General features: G+C 53.4%; 5 protein-coding genes across 5 annotated transcripts; 2 read left to right on the top strand and 3 right to left on the bottom strand.

Annotated features, from left to right (window-relative positions):
- Window positions 1–462: 462 nt before the first annotated feature.
- On the bottom strand, window positions 463–2,310 carry M409DRAFT_69458 (uncharacterized protein; the record flags this gene model as incomplete). The annotated part of the gene is made up of 2 exons (XM_033818305.1): window positions 463–1,700; window positions 1,755–2,310. 2 exons carry the CDS (start codon window positions 2,308–2,310, stop codon window positions 463–465), a joined length of 1,794 nt encoding a protein of 597 aa, XP_033662837.1.
- A 444-nt stretch (window positions 2,311–2,754) lies between these two features.
- On the top strand, window positions 2,755–7,042 carry M409DRAFT_69457 (uncharacterized protein; the record flags this gene model as incomplete). The annotated part of the gene is made up of 2 exons (XM_033818304.1): window positions 2,755–5,641; window positions 5,865–7,042. 2 exons carry the CDS (start codon window positions 2,755–2,757, stop codon window positions 7,040–7,042), a joined length of 4,065 nt encoding a protein of 1,354 aa, XP_033662836.1.
- A 3,210-nt stretch (window positions 7,043–10,252) lies between these two features.
- M409DRAFT_34832 (uncharacterized protein) lies at window positions 10,253–10,675 on the top strand (the record flags this gene model as incomplete). The annotated part of the gene is made up of 2 exons (XM_033810333.1): window positions 10,253–10,429; window positions 10,517–10,675. Coding segments are annotated over 2 exons (336 nt in total), but the record flags the coding sequence as incomplete, so codon positions are not given.
- Window positions 10,676–12,103: 1,428 nt separating this feature from the next.
- M409DRAFT_69456 (uncharacterized protein) lies at window positions 12,104–13,897 on the bottom strand (the record flags this gene model as incomplete). Its single annotated transcript, XM_033818303.1, has 3 exons — window positions 12,104–13,201; window positions 13,258–13,562; window positions 13,618–13,897. 3 exons carry the CDS (start codon window positions 13,895–13,897, stop codon window positions 12,104–12,106), a joined length of 1,683 nt encoding a protein of 560 aa, XP_033662834.1.
- Window positions 13,898–14,541: 644 nt separating this feature from the next.
- M409DRAFT_27671 (uncharacterized protein) lies at window positions 14,542–15,278 on the bottom strand (the record flags this gene model as incomplete). Its single annotated transcript, XM_033808671.1, has 4 exons — window positions 14,542–14,715; window positions 14,782–14,828; window positions 14,975–15,007; window positions 15,077–15,278. 4 exons carry the CDS (start codon window positions 15,276–15,278, stop codon window positions 14,542–14,544), a joined length of 456 nt encoding a protein of 151 aa, XP_033662833.1.
- Between the last annotated feature and the right edge of the window lie 250 nt (window positions 15,279–15,528).

The raw sequence follows: 15,528 nt of genomic DNA, 5'->3' as shown, positions 1-15,528 counted from the left end.
CCTCCCCATTCACTGCGCACGTCTGTTAGGTGTAGGAAACGAAAAATCGGGCCCGGATGTATCAGAAAAGGAGGTATCGCAGGCGGTATCGTCGCAAGGCCAAAGTCTGACTTCCTCTCCCGAGTCTGGTGAAGTCGAGAGACGTGAAGTTGGGGTTGGATTTGAGTTTGCGCTAGCTGCACAAAGCCACTTTTCGCGTGGCGCCCGGCCCGCGCCGCTGAAACAGCGTGCTCACATCTACGCAGGGAAGATATCTACATCTCCAACAAACTCGAATGAATGTTCGCGACAAAGTGTGTAAAACTGATATTGACTGTCTGATACTTCCTACGTCTGCCGCATATTTACTGCACTAATGAAAACAACGATATGCCTCAGGGTATCGCATGGTCCGAAACTCATGTACACAGTAATCATTCTCATCCAACGTACTCCAACACCCGTCGAGCATCATCGCCGCATTCAGTCTTCTTGAGCCTCAGCGGCAGCTCCATCTCTGCCAGTGGCACCGTAATCAGCGCGCTTGACTCCCTTGGCACGTCCTGTAATGTCCTGCCAAGTAGCTCCGAATCGGCGTCCTGTGCTTGCGAGCAGGCCTTCCTCTTCCTCCTCACGCAGGTCCTCATCCATTTGGTCCTCGTCCAGCTTGGGCACCCTGAAAAGTGTCACGAGAAATACGATGAGGAAAATGCCCAGGAATGCAAATTGTGCATAGAAGTCGACGACGCCAAAGTAGGGGAAGTTTGCCGTGATTCTGTTCAAGAATGTGCTAAGAACAGTCGGCGTGCAGACCATTTTGGCAATAGGGTTGTCGGTCCTCTCGGAGCACGGCTTGATCGCATTGCGGTGCTTGCTGCAATCTGGTTGTAGGTCTGGGGTATGCGAAGGCCTGTCGCAGAATGTTTGTGGACCGAATGTAGCGTACGTAGGTGCGACAATCATTGCCAGACTGTAGTTGAGCGCGAAGACCGTCAAGGTGAGAAGCACCGTGGCCATCAGCATAGCGTTTGGTGTGGTGTGCCCCTTGCGGATGCGGAACAGCGTAACCCAGAGGAAGCGAATGCCGATTGTACCTAATCCGACCACGCTGGCGCAGAAGAAGAGTAGAGTTAGCAACAGGAAGATAATGTAGTCGATCGGGAAAACGCGGGCGGTATAGATGAGCAGGGCGTTGACCGGCTGGAAGATCTTCGTCTTTCCGAGAAGGTAACCGCAAGAAGTCTTGCAGACCGAATTCTTGATCTTGTCGACCATGGTGATGATCATGCTGGCGAACACGATAAGCGAAATAATCAATAGTAGCCAGCCGAAGATGAGCTTCAAGGGTCGGAAGATGGCCTCCAGCTTGAGCCAGGCACGAATGAAGAAGTTGCGTCCTTCGCCAGTGTTTTCAGCGGCCAGTCGTTCACGGCGTCTCAAGGTTCGCTCTTCGCGAACAAGAGCTTCAAGTTCCCGGCGGTCGCGAGGATCCAGACCTCCTTCACGCCCTTCGCTACGTCCTTCGAGCTGTCTTTGTCGTTCTTGGTTCTGAGCAAGTTGGCTGGATGTAGTCTCAGCGAGCTGCGGGGCAGATACTCCAGGTGCAGATTTGATGAGGGAGACTGGGAGTAGAGCAAGTCCAGGACCAGTGTAGAGGCAGTAAACAATGGTGCCAATCAGTATGAGAACACCGATTGCGAAGGTTAAAGCACGTTCGCCATCTATTCGTATGTCAGCAAGAGCTTCATGTAGAGGTCATGAGGTCGAGAACTGACGATTTTCAGTCAGTAGATCCTTGAAGTAGTCCAAGTCTCTGTGCTCGTCTCTTGCTTTCTTGGCCACAGGCACGAAGAAGCCAACGAGGAACAGGACCACGCAGAGCAGGAGGAATGCAATCGTCCACTTAAACGCTCCCCATAATCTGCCCAATACAGTCTGTTGGCCTTCCTCCGTCGCCACCTCATCGTACTCTTCATAGTAAAAGTATGCGAAAGGCACGACCAGCAAGCACAGCACAGCGTCCAAGCTGTACAGAGTGTAATAAACAACTTTGAGGGTGTAGAGCGTATCATCGACCTTGTCAGGTGTGGCCCAATCCTTCTTTCTGCCCAACTTGCGATTCGTAGTCGATGATACCAGCGCAACGTCCACTGGCATCAGCAGCACGGTTGCGAGCAGCGCAAGGACCGTGAGCCAGCATATTATCGTCACCCCAATGGTGCGCTCGCCGGGTTTCTGGTAGACAAAGACGAAGATGGCGGATATGAAGAAGAGGATCCCCAGACAGACTGCGTAGGCGACCCAGATGAGGGAGGTTTCGATAAGGGCCATGTTGGCGGTTTGCGTATGCGTGGATCGTCTCGAGTCTTTGGTTCTGGTTCTGCTGCTCCGCGGAGCAGTCTCCGAATGTTGGTGGTGTCTAGTCGGTGGGAGAGCGTCGTTCTCGAGTCTTGCAGCACGTTCTCTGGCTTCTCTCCTCTTAGTACACTGCCGCCCAACACTACCTCCTCGTGCCAAGGTGTAAGTGAGAAGGAAGAGGGAGGAAGAAGAGGAGAAACAAGGCAGCGGCTGGTCGTTCGAGCTCAAGCTTTCGTTTCGCAGCAGTGACGTGCGGCTTGAGCTGCTGCTGCGGAGTGCTCCATCGCGTTTGCTCGATCCGGCGGCGCGCGCTTTTGACTTTTGGAGCTGCTGCTCGTGACAGCACCTCACCACGCGATATCGACGATTGGCACGAGGCGATGAGGAGAAGAGAGAGACGGAGAGACAATACGCAAGATGCAGTGCTACACTGAACTGGTCCCGCCCACGGCAGTCACCCACGCCGTGGCATTACCCTTCCTGGACCCAGCAGCCAACAATCTGGTCGTCGCAAAGACCTCCCTTTTGCAGGTCTTCAATGTCACGCGACCAGCTTCCGACAACGCCTCGGAGAAGCTGGTGCTTGTGGGAGAGTACTCGCTGGCGGGGACGGTCACTGCGATAGCGCGCGTCAAGACCATCGACACCAAGACAGGGGCAGATGCGTTGTTATTGGCATTCAAGGATGCGAAGCTCAGTCTGGTAGAGTGGGATCAGGAGAACCATCGACTCAGCACCATCAGTATCCACTACTACGAAGGCGAGAATGTCATTACCCAGCCGTTTGGACCGACCCTCAGCGAATGGGACAGCATCCTGACCATCGATCCGAATTCACGATGCGCAGCCTTGAAGTTTGGCGCAAGGCAGCTTGCGGTCCTGCCATTCAGGCAGTCTGGAGAAGACTTGGGGGCAGAGGAAGAGGATGGGTTCGATGCAGAGCCGACATCAGCAACAGTAAAGAGGCGAGAATCAACACAACAAATTGAGAATGGGGAAACAGTGGAAACACCTTACATGGCATCTTTCGTGGTTCCTCTCACAACATTGGATCCCAGTCTGAGCCATACGATACACTTGGCGTTCCTCCACGAGTACCGTGAGGCTACACTAGGCATTCTGTCGTCACAAGTCGAACCTTCCTCCACTTTACTGGAAGAGCGCAAGGATATACTTACGTACAGCATCTTCACATTGGACCTCGAACAACGGGCCTCGACCAATATGTTCACTGTTGGCAAGCTTCCATCGACTCTGTGGAAAGTTGTTCCTCTACCATTGCCGATTGGCGGGGCCCTTTTGGTTGGCACGAACGAGCTTCTCCACATCGACCAGAGCGGCAAAGCAAATGCGACCGCTGTCAATGAGTTCGCAAAGTTGGAAAGTGAATTCGGCATGCTCGACCAATCGCACTTGAACCTGAAGCTGGAGGACTGCGCTGTAGAAGTGTTGGACTCTAAGACGGGAGAACTACTTCTAGTGCTAAGAGATGGCTCGCTTGCGACGGTTTACTTTCAAAAGATGGGCCGCAGCATTAGTGCGTTGAATGTCAGGAAAGTAGTGACGGAGAATGGTGGCGACGTCGTAAAGGCAGCACCTTCGTGTATCACGAAGACGGCCAACGGGAGCCTTTTCATCGGCAGTGAAGACGGTGTGTCGTCGTTGGTGGGCTGGACAAGACCCACCGCTTCGTTGAGCCGGAAAAGATCTCACGCGCGGATGTTGGGACAAGAGGACGATGAAGACGATGAAGATGCGGTCGAAGAGGAAGATGACGACTTGTACGACGCCGAGCCTGAAACGAAGAAACGAGCCATGTCCACTGGAACAGTAGCAGCCGATGCCGTTACAAGCTTCCATGTGAGAGACTCGCTGCCCACAATAGCGACGATCAACGATATATGCTTGGGAAAGGCGCAAGACAGCCCTAAAGACAAGCTTCAACTGCTTCTAGGCTCTGGACGAGAGCGGAGTAACATGCTGACTGGCCTGAATCGTGACATCGTTCCTGAGTCGGTTCACACAACCATTCTTCAAGGAGCCAAGCGTGCGTGGGCTGTTCATGCAGTAGATCCAAAATCTACCAAAGAAGACTCTCCCTTTGATAACTTGCTCTTCGTCTATGATGGCGAAGATACGAAGGTCTACGACATAGCGCAGAGCGACGACGGAAAGCCCAGCTATGTCGAGCGATCGCCACCTGAGTTCGAACAGGACGGCGAGACCCTCGACATGCGGACTCTGGCTAATGACACGATCGTTGTTCAATGTCGGCGTACGGAGATCAGGACCTACGACGCAAACTTGGCTCTGAGTCAAATCATCCCCATGATGGACGATGAGACCGATGCGGAGTTCAACATCGTGCACCTTTCGTTCAGCGACCCATATCTACTTGTCATACGTGATGACAGAAGCGTTCAGGTATTGTCAGTACAAGGCAAGGAGATCGAACCACTCGAAGGCGATGGACCCGTGCTGGAGAAGAAATGGCTCAGTGGGTGCGTCTATTCTGGCAGTCTCACAGGAGACAATCCTACCCTCTTTCTGCTCGATGCAAATGGAAGCATGCACGTATTCAGTCTTCCTGATCTATCATCGATCTATTCGCCACCTTCATTGGCTCAGCTCCTGCCAGTGCTATCTCTAGACGGTGCTCAGCGACGAGCTGGCACCAAAGAGGCGATAGCAGAACTGCTTGTCGCAGACTTGGGTCAGGATGGCTCCACACAGCCTTATCTCATCCTCAGAACAGCCGTCGACGACGTGATACTGTACGAACCCTTTCGCTATCCGCCGCCAAAGGAGTCTGATTCGTGGCAGTCGAATTTGCGATTCAGGAAAGTGCCACTGTCGTATATTCCGAAGTACAATGATACGCTCGCCGAAGAGGAGAGCGGCCGGTCGCCACCTCTTGCAGCAATTCGCGTTGGATCTTACCAGGCGGTCACCATCCCAGCGGCACCGCCGTTGCTACTGCTCAAAGAACCCTCGAGTCTGCCCAGAATCCTGGAAGTCAGGTTACCGAAATCTTCCAACAAAGTCACGAGTCTGTCGCCTGTCCATCGGCATGGCTGCGAGAGAGGCTTCGCTTTTGTCACAACTGACGAAGAAGTGCAAGAGTGCCAATTACCTCGGGACACTTGGTACGGAACTGGTTGGAGTGTACAGCAGATGAACTTTGAAGGACGAGAGGTGCGATACCTCGCATATCACGAAACTAGGGGTGTCTACGTGGTAGCTACTTGCGAGGACGTCGACTTCTACTTTGCGAGTGAGGACCACAGGCACCCCGAGCAAGATGGTAGGTCTCGCTTTTCATTTCATTTGCACTCACAGACACGCATCGCTAGCATAACGTCCTCCTTAGCATTAGTGAGGAGAGGCGTCTACAGTGGATGCAAAAGTGAACATGCCTTCTTGTTCAGCCAGCCTGTGTGCTCCATCTGGGTCTGTGCTTCAATACGAAGGATACATGCCAAACACCATTTCTCGATTTCTGGAGAAGCAGTGCTGACATTGTATAGACATCTCTCTGCGACCAAAAGTTCCGCAGTACAGTGTACACCTCGTTTCTTCGAAATCGCATAAGATTATCAGCACGGTCGACATGCCTTATCTAGAGACCATCACCGCGCTCATGGTCATGCCGCTAGAGGTTTCTGAGAACACACACGAGCAAGAACTCCGGGTCGTCGTTGCGACAGCTGCTCAGCGTGGAGAGGATATGCCAGCAAAGGGAACAGTCATGGTGTTCGACATCACCGACGTCGTCCCAGAGCCTGATGAACCAGAGAGCGGATTCAAGATGAACCTTGTTGCTCGCGAAGAAGCTCGAGGCGCGATCACCGCACTGGCAGCATTCCCTGGCGGGTTCATCGGGACGGCACAGGGCCAGAAGATCCTGGTGCGAGGAATCAAGGAAGATGGTTCCTGTCTGCCTGTAGCGTTCCTGGATGCGCAGTGCCATACGGATACCATCAAGACCCTGGGTGGCACGGGAATGTGGCTCACTGGCGATGCGTGGAAGGGGCTCTGGTTCGGCGGCTTCACAGAAGAGCCGTACAAGATCTCAGTTCTGGGTAAGAGCCCCAAGACTCACATGGAAGTCGTCTCCGCAGACTTCCTACCATTCGATGGCTCTCTCTTCCTCCTCATCATGGACGCAAACACGGATCTCCACGTCCTGCAATACGACCCAGAAAACCCCAAGACCGTCAACGGCCTCCGACTTCTCCACCGCAGCACCTTCCACGTCGGCCACTTCCCCACCAGCATGACGCTGCTCCCAAGCACTCTCGCGCCCTTCGAACAGCAACAACAGCCCCTCACAAACGGCACCAGCGAAACCGAAGAAGAATCCACCTCCACCCAACTCTTCCACGTCCTGACAACCTCCCTCTCCGGCTCCATCGGCCTCGTCACCCCCCTCGACGAAGCCGCCTACCGCCGCCTCTCAGCTCTACAGACACATCTCACCTCCATACTGGAACATGCCGCGGGTTTGAACCCGAGGGCTTATCGCTCGATCGAGAGCGAGAGTTTCGCTGGCGCGAAGGGTGTGGTTGATGGGGGGATTGTGAGGAGGATTGGGGAGTTAGGGGCGCTGAGACGGGCGGATGTGCTGGCGAGGGCGGGGACGGATGCTTGGGGGCTGAGGAGTGATTTGGAGATTATTGGGGGTGGGGGGTTGGGGTATCTTTGAGAGGGGCGTGGATAGATGAATGAATGGATGGATGGATGTGATAGGTGCGCGGGTGAGGTAGCTTGAGTCGTACCTACCTACTTGTTACGTCGTTGCCTTGCGGCCAGCGATTCTGGTTCCGCAGGCGCTAACGAGATACCTCATGTCCCCACTTTCTTTCTTGTACAATGGACGACTGCACCTGAAACAGGCTGACAGAGTCACAGATACACCACATCGTCGCCGTGGATTGGAGAGACTCTGCTACCAAGGAACACAATGCTGCGGCTTGCCGTTGCTCGCCATACTTTGAAGCGGCGCGACTTCCATATTCGCGAACAATGGACCACGTCACTTTTGAGTACCGCAGAATCAAGGCACAGGTCTTCGTAACCGAAACGAAGCGGCGTCGCAGTCAGGTCAAAGCCCTCGCAATGAGTCCATCCTCCTCTCGCTCCATCTGCTACTCGGCCATCTGCCATTTCGAATACCATGACGAGCATCGGAGACGTGATCGCGCTCACAGGGGCTGCTTACAAGCTCATAGAGTATTTCAGCGATGTGCGTCAGGCGCCCGAGGAGTGGCGTGCAGTGGCAAACGAAGTCGTCAACTCGAGGAACATCCTTGAGGGTCTACAGCAGCGACTGTCATCGCGTGGCTTCCTTGGTCAAGATGTGCAGCAGCTCACTCGGCCCTTGTCTGCGAAGGAAGGTCCACTGTCGGTCCTGGAATCGACCCTGAAAAGGATTCAAGCCGCCCTCGAAGTTCCAGAGAACAGAAAAAAGGAGCTCCTCAAGGCGTTCAAATGGCCCTTCAAATCGTCAGAGGTTCGAGGTTTGCTTTTGCGGATACAGCGAGCGAAAGCAGACATTGTGTTAGCACTGGCTCAAGCAGATATCTACCTGGAGACAGAGATTCTACAGGACACCAAGGCTCTGATGCTCAATGCCTCGCAGGCCGAGTTCGACAATGTATTGCAAGCCATCTCACCTCACGACTTTTTTGCCTACCAACAATCGCTACGGAGAAAGGTACTCCCTGGTACAGTGCGATGGTTTCTGGACGGGCCATCCTTCCAAGGCTGGGCAGAGACTAGGGCTCCCGTGCTGTTTTGGTGTCACGGGATTCCAGGAGCAGGCAAGACGGTGCTTGCTTCGACGGCATTCGAGGAACTCAAGTCGAAGCACGCACAGCGGAACGTCGCAGTGTTGATAGCATTTTGCTTATTTGATCACGGCGAGGCCCAAAACGCTACAAACATAATATCGACCTATCTCAAGGAAGCAGTACCGTTCCGTGGTGAAGTCTCGAACCAAGTACAATCGCTATATGGCAACAATCGCGCGAGACCACCTCTTGAAGTTGAAACGATATGTACTGTCCTGGCCTCAGAATTGGGAAACTTTGAGCGAGTCTTCTTCATTTTGGACGGCCTGGATGAGATAGTGGACAGATCAGAAATGACTTTGCTTCTCGAGAAACTGCAGGCCATGCTGCCTTGTCCGAAGCTGTTAGTCACTTCTCGTCAGCTGCCGGACCTCACTTCTTGGTTTTACGAGTACGCTACCGAAGGGCTTTACCGCATTGAATACTCTCAGCATTCCGTGGAGTTGCCTGGTCATCTGCATGAGGGCTGCGTTGGATCTACGAACATGAGCAACAAGTCAGGCGGCCAAATATTCCAAGGGGACAACACGAACGACAAATGGAAGCTCAGCAACTCCTATCGGTGTTGCAGCTGCAACAAACTGATATGTGTGTATTGCTACGATGCACACGATGCCTGCCTTGGCTGCAGAATGCCCAGGGCCTCTTACAGGTGGACACATCCTTCTGAGGTCAACGTCGCGTCTCATCACGACGACATTGAGAGGGCCGTGGACGAACGAATAAACAGAAGCGGCGACTTGACAAAGAACATAAAACGCGCACAAGCAAAAGGTGTTGATCTTCGCACAGCTATAATGGAGAGGGTCAGGGCTGATTCTCAGAATACGTAGGTGCTTCATGTGGAGAACTCCAACGCTGCTGACTCGAGGCACAGGTTTCTTCTAGTTGGCCACCAGATGGATGTTCTTGCCGACCAGGTGTCGCCTTTGGATGTAATGTCGGCGCTAAAGACCCTTCCTACCGAAATGGATGAGGTGTATGAGCGAATCTTTGCGCGTCTCAACAGCCTCCGGCGAGGCGTTCTCGTCACCGAGATCAGGAATTTGATCGCCGTAGTGGCAAGCGCACGCCGTCCTCTCACCCTTGTGGCTCTGCAACATGCTATGTCCATCACCGCTGGTGATACCGACGTCAACAGCTTGAAGATCCCCGATATGAGAAGCCTCATCTCTAGGGCCTTTGGACTTATCGTGATTGATGGGAAAATGAACCACGTTCGATTGGCTCATGAGACCGCTGCTGATTACATCAGGCACCGTGCTGTAGATATGCCAAACGGTGACCGCCTGCTGGCTGACGCTTGCATGGCGTATCTACAACTAAATCCTGTCTGTGATCCCGACAGCGAATACGACCATCTGGAGCAGACGAAGAAGGCTTACCCATTCCTACGCTACGCAACATCATTCTGGGCATCTCACATTCGACTGGACCAAGATCGGTTCCTAGACTGCGTGCTATGTTTGCTTCGGAATGACTCGGCTGTAAAGACCATGACACGATTGATGTGGCAATACGATGCTGATTGGGATTGTGCACACAATGTCCACGGCTTGCATCTGGCAGCCTACTTTGGGCTCACAAGCGCTGTCTCCAAGATTGTTCGGTCTTCGAAAGATGTCGATGTTCTCGATGGACAAGCCACGACACCCTTGATGTACGCTGCAATGAAGGGCGAGAAAGATACTATCGCAGTGCTTCTCGAAGCAGGTGCCGATCCCTCGAGGACTTGCGACAGGGGCCGTACCGCATTGCACCGAGCTTGTCAGTACAACCGAGTCGAAGTAGTCCAGCTGTTGCTACAGTGCTCAAAGGATGTCGCATTTTCGGCGATAGATGAGCAATTCGGGAAAAAGAAAGCACTTGCCTGGGCAATTCACACTGGATCCGACGCCATACTCCAGTCGCTACTGAGGAATGGCTATGTCGATGAGACTCGAATCTGGCAAGATCGTGATAATAACAACCCGTTGATTCTCGCTGCTGCCACCGGAAGGACTGAGCTCATCGAGACGCTTTTGGCAGACAGACGAATACCAATTGACACAACCGACGACAACGGAGACACGGCATTGACGGCAGCTGCACGACAAGGACACGTCCCAGTCGTAGATCTGCTGCTCCAGAACGGCGCTGACCTTGAGGCGCGAAACAATGAAGGTGCCACAGTGCTTTTGAGCTCAATACCGGCTGCCCCTGATGAAGTGACCAGGCTGCTGGTCGAACGTGGCGCGGATGTGAACGCCTGCAACAATGAGCAGCGAGGCGCATTATTTTTCTGTGCTGTCTGCAATCGACCGAATCTGATGCGATTCTTTTTGGAGCTTGGTCAAAACCTTGATGTCAACGTGCAAGGAGTGCGTGGAGCCACGCCACTTTATGTTGCGGTAGAGCACGACTATGTGGAATGCGTTGAGGTGTTGCTCGAATATGGCACTCGCACTGATGTACGCGCTAGGAACGGTCTTACACCAGTCAGTCTCGCAAGAGAAGGTTTCCATCAGAACACACTGCCTTTGCTTGAGACAGCGCGATCAAGAGAAAGGCAGGAAGATCTCCAGTTGACAGCCCGAGTCATTCGCACACGCACTGATCTATGGGACGGCGAAGTCTCTCTCCATGCTGCTGTGGTACAGATGGATGTCTCACAGCTCACTGCGTATCTGGATGAGCGATCCCAACAAGGCTTCGACATCGATGCATTGGACTGCATATGTTTGCAGACAGCTCTCCATATCACCGCTCGACGGGATTTGGGGCCCAAAGCACGCCTGCTGCTCGACAGGGGAGCCAGGACCGATATCTTCGACCAATTCGGCTTTCAAGCGTTGCATGCCGCCGTCTTTCACGACTCACTGGCAGTCACGGAGGAGCTCATCCAACGAGGCGCAGACATCAATTCAAGCAAGCCTGGTGATCCTTATATTCCTCCCCTGCACATCCATATAGATCGGCAAAACCCCGCCATCGCCTTCTGCCTCGTCATAAACGGAGCGATTATCGATGCCAACGATGAAACCACGACCTGGCTCGTGGGAGCTGCTGCGCAGTTGGGGGAGTTCGAAGTCGTTCGCAAGGCGTTGGAAGCTGGCGTGCCATTCAATGAGAGGGGCGAGGATGGTCAGACGCCGTATCAGCGGGCGAAGAAGCATGGCCATGTCCAAGTTGCGAAGTACTTGTTCGAGCAGGCGCAGAAGGATGACCGCGAGAAAAAGGTATCGAGAGGTAGCAGCACTGCAAGTAGGCTGATAATGGGCGAAGTGAATTCTAACAAGAAGCATGCTTCGGAAATGTTGATCGCAGAGGAAGGTGATACGCAAGCCGGAGCGGAGGATCCAAGCGGTAGACAAACGGTGGGATCATGTCTGGGAAAGGAAGGAGCGCCTGCGCAGGTCGCAGGCGTTTCGAAGAGTGACACATCGCGCATCAAATGGCGACGTTGGATACTGGTGACGTTAATTTGGTATCGTTCTGGCAATCGCGGGTTGGGCATATCTCTAAAACATCATTCAAACGACCAAATCAAAACACAACACGCAAAATGCAAAATCCCACATCATCACAACTTCACCCTCACTCGACTCGAACTCGAACAAAACAAAGTCCAAAAGAACTAGAACCCCATCTCAGGATTCTAGAGAAAACCACCCAAGGTAGTTTTACTTTTTTTTTTCCGCCGGTTGTTGTCGTCGTGGATCGAACCTGGTGATTAAAGTCAGCTGATCAATGGGGACCCACGTCCAAGTTAGCTTGCATTACAACCTACACCGCCAAACCTCGCGATTCGGTGGTGTAGGTTGAGGGACATGCGTTGGAGGGGGGTTGTATGGCTTGGCATTGGAATTCTGGGAGTTGGGCCGGGGTTTTGCCGGTGAAATGCGGGTTTTGTATTTTGTGCGAGTGGACTATCATCAATCCCAGAGGATTCCTATCCATTTCGCCCAGCCTTTCTTTGGGGGTTCGGATTCTTCTGGTTTTCGTTCGATTTCTTCTAATGCCTCTTTCAGGGGGATCTCGTCTAGCTTGACGAAGCTGGTCTTTTTGAAGATCTTCCAGAGCACGAACGCTGTCAGGACCAGGGGGATGTCGAGGTAGCTCGAGATGAAGCCGCTCGTGCTCCAGTTCCCTCTGGTGAAGTTGGAGAATCCTGCTGTGAAGAGGATGATGATGCACATGAACAATGCCACGGGCGTGGAGAAGACCGTCCAGGCGTTGTGCCAGGGCAGGGAGGATAGCGGGATCGACTGCTTCTTGAAAGCGAGGATGAGGCGTTGGTGGTTGATGAGGATGGAGATCCAGGAGATGAGCACACCGCACGCTGTCAGGTCGACGAACCACCAGAAGACGGTCAGGGCGCTTTGGGAGAGCGACATGAATGCGAGGAACATGAATGTCGTCTGGACCATGACGCAGACGTAGGGGACACCCCATGGGGTTGTGCGGAGGAGGACCTGGGGGGCTTGCTTCTTCAGGGCCAAGGCGTAGAGCACACGGGTGCCGGCGAGTAGTGCTTGATTTGACGACGACCAGGCAGACGTTATGACGATTGCATTGACGATGGACGGGATGGCTTTGATGCCTGCTTCGGAGGCGGCGATAACGAAGGGGGATTGAGCCGCCGTGCCAGATTGGTCATCGAGACGGGGATCTTGGCTTGATACTAGCATACCAACGACAAGGACGGAGAGGATGTAGAAGAGTGCCACGCGGAAGAAGACTCTCTTACAAGCCCTCGGGATGACTTGCCGTGGGTTGCGTGTTTCAGCGGCGGCCATAGCCACGGATTCTGTTCCTGCGAAGGAGAAGACAGCGGAAGACATGCAAGCCCAGTAGCCCAGGAACTGACCCCAGGAGCCTGTGCCGATATACTCGACGAAGGGGCCTGGCGATTTCCAATAGTGAAATCCGAGACGGGGAACACCCGGGATGCCGCCGAGGTTGATGACAAGGCCCAGGATGATGAGGAAGATGATGAAGACGATTTTGAGGAGGGCGAACCAGAATTCGACCTGCCACACAAGCATTAGCACAGACATACACCCTTGCTAAAACGATGTTTCCTTACCTCTCCATAGACCCTCACAAATGCAATGCCCACACAGAAAGTCATTGCAATAACCAACACAATCCATACGCTGGAATTGACATCTGTCCAGTACTGGAACAACACACAAATGGCCGAGATCTCAGCGGGAATACTCAGCCAGTTGCCATAGACAATGTTCCATCCGATAGCAAAACCCATAGCGGGATCGACGAGAAATTCGGCATGTCGAACGAAACTTCCTGTTACGGGAAGGAAGGCTGTGACTTCTCCTAAGGCGAATTGGACGGCGCAGACGATGAGGCCTACGGTGGCGTAGCCAAGGACTGGAGTGAGGTGTTAAATTATGAGCATGGGTATACGTTCAAAGATATAGCTTACGAGCACCAAGCGGCCCCGCCGTCTGAATCGAAGACCCAAGACCGAGAAACAGGCCCGTCCCAATCGCTCCAGCAATGGCAATGAGGGAGATGTGTCTCTGCTCAAGTCCACGACTGAGATCCCGGTCTTCATTCTCCGTCACGAAATCTCCCTCGTGGTCATTCGAACCAGAAGGCCCCGCTACGGCAGTGAAGGTGTTGTAGTCTTGTGTCACTTCGATGACCGGGCCGTCGTGTTTCGTCTTGCCGGCGGTCGTGGCGAGGCCGTCTCGTTCGGCCATTGTCACGTTAAGGGTTACCCTGGTCAACGGCTATTCATGTTATACGGGTGAAGAGGAATAGAGAACGAGCTTCATGAAAGCTTGAGAAGGATAAGAGAGTCATGGTTCCAGGCGATGTCGAACAAATGGCGTGCTGCTATCTCGCCGAAGAGGATTCTGTTAGATCCCGCCCATCGGCTGCGCTTGCCGTTTCGGTACTTTCTGCGGTTGTCTAGTAGAAATTGACAATGGGCATGAAGAACTCTTCTACACAGGCCGTGGAGATATTAAGAGGAATATATCTGAAAACATGACAATGGATTGTCGATGGCGACGCAACGAAGAAAGCGTCGCGAAAGCCCGGCGGTGAAGGAATGGTCTCGTGATAGTGCATTGATTGGGGAGTATATGGGACGAGTTGTAGACGGTGAGAAAAGCCGTAGGATGTCTGGAAAGATGCGCCTCTTTGTTGGAGAACGCAGCTTGTCCTTGCGTGGTCGCATGATCCGATTTGATTATCCCTATCGAATTGCTCAGGCCTTTCCCCTTTCGCTGAGTTTCAACACCCGCACGGTATAATGCCGACTTTCCCCATTGACGCCATGCTTCCTTTTCATCAATGCAACAGCCAAACCATCTTCCTTCGCAACACGTCAGAGACGCGCTTATGCGACGAGGGTGCTGGCAGTGGCGCTCTCGTATCTCCAGGTTGGTGGGAGAGCACCAACGGTCTTGTAGTAGCGGGAGAGACGGTGGATACGGGACTCGATCAGAATGAGGCGGAACTTGCTGTCCTTGTCCTTGCGGTTGCGCTCGAGATGCTTGCGGACGGCGACAGCCTAGTTCAACCATGTCAGTAAACGGAATGACCTCTGCCGCACGACAGGGGGTTTGTCAAGACGCACCTTCTTGATGAGCATGTAAAGGTCCTCTGGGATCTCTGGTGCGAGGCCTGTAATCACTCTGTCAGTCTATGACCAAGCAGAGGCATATTGTTTTGAATGCGCGAGAATTGCAGCATTGTGTTCCATCTTTTGCAAGCCACTCTTTCGAGGCTTCTTCTTCACACCGGGTGGACGAGTTGTGGAGATGGCATACCGTTGCCCTTCAAGATACGGAGGATCTTGTTACCTGTGCACAACTTTGTTAGCGGGCCATTCTCCCCATCGCCAATGTTTCCACGCATCGCATTCCACATACCAGTGACGACCTTGACCTGAGCGACACCGTGGCTGTCACGGAGGTAGACACCAATCTGCGATGGGGTGGCGCCCTTCTTCGCGAGCTTGCAGATCTGGTCGACGACCTGCTCGGGGGTGGTCTTGAGCCATGATGGAGGGGTGCGCGAGTATGGGATGGCGCTCGAAGAGATACCCTTTCCGTTGCTGTGAAGACGACCCATGTTGGCGGTGTTGGTGGGCGGTTAAAGGATCCTGGAATCGGACTTGTCGTGGCAGCGCTGGCGGATGGAATTCGAGATTGAGGTCGAATTCGAGTGCGAGGAGCTTTGTCTCAGCGGAAGAGCCGGCTTGGCAAGCTAGGGCTGATTGGCTAGCGAGGAGGTCTGAAGCCATGAGACGGGGTTCAAGCCCACCTCACCTCCCTCTTTTCTCAGCACACATCTTCCTGCATCCATCCTTCATCAGACTTCG

Source organism: Zasmidium cellare (genome assembly GCF_010093935.1).
Source record: "Zasmidium cellare ATCC 36951 unplaced genomic scaffold M409scaffold_38, whole genome shotgun sequence".
Classification (NCBI taxonomy): Eukaryota; Fungi; Ascomycota; class Dothideomycetes; order Mycosphaerellales; family Mycosphaerellaceae; genus Zasmidium; species Zasmidium cellare.
Note: the sequence above shows the minus strand (reverse complement) of the source record. Positions and strands in the feature narration are given on the sequence as shown.